At 32.9% G+C, this 4,751-nt stretch overlaps 1 protein-coding gene across 4 annotated transcripts in view; it reads right to left on the bottom strand.

Moving 5' to 3' along the window:
- Window positions 1-3,919: 3,919 nt before the first annotated feature.
- Window positions 3,920-4,751, bottom strand: part of Mre11 (MRE11 homolog, double strand break repair nuclease) — a 64,514-nt gene continuing 63,682 nt past the window's right edge. For all 4 annotated transcript variants that reach the window (XM_048795981.1, XM_048795982.1, XM_048795983.1 and 1 more), the window contains exon 20: window positions 3,920-4,377. In XM_048795981.1, the coding sequence (XP_048651938.1) occupies window positions 4,321-4,377 (57 nt within the window). In that variant the 3' untranslated portion in view covers window positions 3,920-4,320. The remainder of the gene's footprint in view (window positions 4,378-4,751) is intronic.

Here is a 4,751-nt window from a genome sequence, read left to right as displayed (position 1 = left end):
TTTATGTATCAAACAAAATGTCTCGTTAAGCTGGAATAAGGTCAAGGCTTTAATTAAATCAACTGCAATTGAAAATAGTTAAGAACTATAACACAACTGAAACTAGATGGATATTTTTTTATATTACATTATGTCATGGCAGTATACATAATTATAAAATTTATGGAAAATGTAAAGAGCCAAGTTTTTCCAAAATATCCTTGAAGAATACGAAGTAGGAGAAACTGTTCCGCAGACAAAAAGGCTTATTATAAAGTTACAATAAGTAATTCCAAATAAGCCAATAGAACAGAACAGAGTCCAGAAACCAATTCATGCAGATGGGAACTCAAGGACTAAGGGCTCTACAGAGCAGAGGAATGGTAGTTATTTCAACAAATGGGCTGGAGCAAGTGCATTTTCACATGGAAATGTACCTTTACATTCAAATGAATGAAATACAACCCCCTCTCATACCATACATAAAAACCAATTCCTAGCTGCATTGTAAATGTAAAAAAAAGAACAGACGGACTTCTGGAAAATAACACAAGAATCTTCATGACCTCAGTGGAGAAAGTGATTACCTCATGCAGGCACAAAAACAAAGCAGGCAACAATGGTTTAACTAAAAGGTTAACAAATCAGATATGAAAAAAATCAGGATACCAAAGTGAGCATATACCTTGAGAGAAGCACCAAATTACTTGGCTATACAAAGGGGTTCTAATTCAACAATGAGAGTAGTCATGCCAAAAGTAATTGAAGAAATGTACCTAATTGTTCACAAGGCACATGTGACAAGAGGATTACAAGGAAATATACACATTTTGCTATGTACTTCAGTAACTGAAGTTTGAAGAATAAGTATGCATTGCTTTCACCACCTTAGAATAGCTAAAATCAGATCTTATGATCTGTCACAAAAACATACAAATGTGCATGGCAATAGCAAACTATGAATTGGCTTTACAGAGATCAATTAAAATTTGAGTATTTCAGACCTAAAGAACATTAAATTCAAAATTCTTGGAAGTAAGATAAGCAAATGATGAAATGTGCATATTTCTCATTCAAGAATACAGAATCTCTATGGATAAAAAACTCACATCTTTATTATGTAAAACTTTTATAATAATTTTAATGGAAGTTAGCTGTTAAAAACCATAAAATATTGTTAATTAAATGCTTGACAGATATAAAAAAGGATATCAGATCACTTTGGGGAAGTTACTTTTAAATATTATACACTTCCAAAGAAAAACTTTACATTAATAAACTCTTCTACTCAATTTTTCAAGAAAGGATTTTTGTCTTTATGAAAACATAAAACATTTCTTTCTTCTTGAATATTTATATGCAAAATTTATCAAACTGGCAATTTTTATAGTTACAGACCAAACCAGATAAAATATATGAAACATTTATGGATTAGAAGGCTAATTATGGTACTGTTGCATAGGTTTAATATTCCTGCATAGGTTCTAAATTTTTTTGGAAACTAGATTTCTTGAGCTTTGCAGAGGAAACATCCTGACTGATATCTAGTGGTGAAAGCACCACCTTGTGGGAAAAACGAGCACTCTAGATTAGTCAGGACTGCATACTCAGAAGAGAGAACATTCAGTGGACTTCCAGGGCATTAGTGATACTCTGTTTTGTTACCTACATAGGGATTCCACAAGTGCTAACTATATAATTATTTGTTAAACTGTATGACTTTTTGGTATTTATTGTGATTAGAAATTTTAAGTTTATAAAAATAAAAACAAGTTTCACCTGTACCTGAATTAAAGATTGCCTCATCACTTGACTAAATGCCTGAATTTCCTAAGCAGTTCTATTTTCTAGAATTGCCTAGGAAAACACTGCGTTTGTACCCTTGCTATATTTTACATAGGAGACAAGAAGTCAGCAAGATTTCTTCTTTGGTAAGCATGGAACGACTCCCTGCAACATTTTCCTCACCATGTTTTCATCACTACTCTCACAGTCTCCAAGAGCAATTCCAAGTGGTCTGGAATCATTTGAAAGATCCCTATACAAACAGTTCTGAAAACTACCACAGAGAAACCAACAGTAGATTTTGTTGCCTCGATACAGAGAATCAAGGATATGTGGCACATTTAACTACGTTAACAATATTCAGTGAGACAAGTTTTCTTTACACATTTTATTTACCATATTTCTAGAGCTTGCCACACACTAACTATTCACAAAATGACTTGAATTAGTTGAAGAGATGTTCATTTTCTATAACTGCCACAGAATCACTTTTCTTAGTGGCTAACTGCATCATATTAAGTATCTCTGTTCATAACCTACAGCAGTGTTAAAGAGAGAAAGACTTACTCCTTTTGCCCAGGAACCTGCTAGTATACTTCAGTGGCCATGTCTTCACTTTCCCCCTTACCTAGGATCATTTAAACTGGCATGAGACCAGCCATCAGCTGACGCTGCCTGGTCCAAGCCAGTGTGCCATGTATATGGGTAGGAGGGCATGCCCTATCAGCTTCCCCACCACCATTTCACCCCAGACTGAATCTCTACTCCATTCAAATACAGGTCATATTGTGGATTTAAAGTGTAATAAAGATGTGGGCAGATCTGCCTTAGAGTGTTTCACAGAACAATGCCTTCTGCTAGGTTAATGCTACTTGCTAAAATAATCCTTATGTTCAAGTTAGGCACAAAACTTAGTTTTTAAAGAAACTCATTAGAATGTTATAATGTAATTTTTGACTTAGGCCATTTCTAAGATGCTATAATATAGATATATCCATTATCTAAATGCTTCTTATAATTTGACAAGTTCCAGGTATAATTATTCTGATGGTAATGAATATTGTTTAATCAACTATTTGCTTCTATCTATGAAGAAATGTCAGGTTGTTGTGCCACAAAGATCCACCATTTCCTTAAGGAGTCTTTAAACAGAACTGCCTCAAAGAATGAACTCTCTCAGCCAGACATAGTGGTGCCCGCCTGTTATCCCAGCAACTCAGAGGACACTGAGGCAGGAAGATCCCCAAGTTTAAGGCGAGCCTGGGCCACTTAGTGAAGCCTTATTTCAAAATAAAATTTTAAAAAGATAGTAGTGTAGTTCAGTGGTAAAAGATCCCTGGGTTCAATTCCCAGTACTGGGAATTGAACCCAGGGATCTTTTACCACTGAACTACACTACTATNGGGGGGGGGGGGGGGGGAGGGATAAGGAATATTCTCAGGTATCTATTTTTTAAAGAGTGTTAAAAAGGAGAATGGGATTATTTCAATAAAACCTTCTTCTTCAAGATTTCTGAAATTGCCCATTCAGAAATATTTTATAGGAACCAAAGTTAAAATTAAAAGAAAAGTTTTATTTTTGTCTTTTTGAGATGGGATCTTAGGCTGACTTTGAACTGTCTCTCCTCCTACCTCAGCCTCCCAAGTAGCTAGAACTATAAGTATCTCTTTTATTGAAAAAAGTTAACATTTGTAAAATATAAAATTTATTTAACATTTTTCTTCCTATAAATAGATGTAAGAAAGAGAACAGCCTTAATGACAGAGAATAATAGAGACAATTGCTACTACTCAATAGGAACATAATGTTTTAAATTTTTGCTACAAATGGAACAAAAACTCAGTAATTCTAACAGACTGTTTTGGTTTTTTTTTAAATAAAAAAAATCTATATAGAATTATTCAAACTTTTCAATACTTCTAATCATTCCAAATCTTTGGGTCTACTACTACATGAAGCACTAGGGGAAAAAAAAGAAAACCCATACTTAATGACAAATAGTGATGTGAGGCACAGTTTCACAAAGAATGTTCACTTCTGGGAAATACAAAGCCTCTAGAAAATTATTAAAAAAAAAAAAAAAAGAGGTAAAATTTTATAAGCTCTTTCCTTCAACTCTGGCTAAATTAAACATTAAGATACTGATAGTCTTTGATCATGAAGCAGAAATGTATAATGATGGATTTATTTTACTACTTATTCAAGAACAACCTTTAAGCAAAGCCCTTATTCAGTAAGATATACACTAACATGTCAGTAAAATACATTTTAAATTTTACAAAGCATCCCCAAATAATTTAACAATCAGACTAAAAAATGAGAACCAATGTTATTTTTAAAGCCATCAGCTGAGAAACACCTTCAGTAATAGAGTCATGTTCAGGAAATGATACTTAAAAATATAAATTCTTACATATTAGTTTATCTGTTAAGTAAGTCTTTTTCAAAATTTTCAGTTCACAGAAACAGTTTTAAAATCTTTTAACTATGAAGTCTTTGCTTGAAATGTTTTGATTCTTTCTGTAACTTGAAAATTTCTAAGTTACATTGAATATATTATCTTCTGTTTCTTCTTAAAGAACCAATGTTCATGAAAGGATCATCATCTTCATCCTGAAATGACAAAGATGTTAAATCAGTGTTGTTCCATGTTGCCCTGAAGCAAGACAGAAGTTTGTAGGACAAAACAGTAGCAATGGTGTCAGTGAGAGCCACTTTCGCTTCACACAGGCTAGATTTCATTTTTTGCATTTCCTTTATAAGTGTGAAACATATAATTCAATTCAAGTTCTTAATGAGCATTAAAAATAAAATTTGATCCTGGAATATACGAGTGTATATACACATATATAATGAACACCCATTTCTCTCAGTGATTAGACTAAATAAAAGCAAATGAGGTATGGGTAAGCCAGGTAAAACTGAATTAAAACATTTCTATTTGGTCTGTCAATAGTTTTTTTTTTTTTTTTTTTTTTTTTTTTCCC

This window comes from Marmota marmota, unplaced genomic scaffold (genome assembly GCF_001458135.2).
Source record: "Marmota marmota marmota unplaced genomic scaffold, marMar, whole genome shotgun sequence".
In the NCBI taxonomy this organism is placed as follows: domain Eukaryota; kingdom Metazoa; phylum Chordata; class Mammalia; order Rodentia; family Sciuridae; genus Marmota; species Marmota marmota.
Note: the sequence above shows the minus strand (reverse complement) of the source record. Positions and strands in the feature narration are given on the sequence as shown.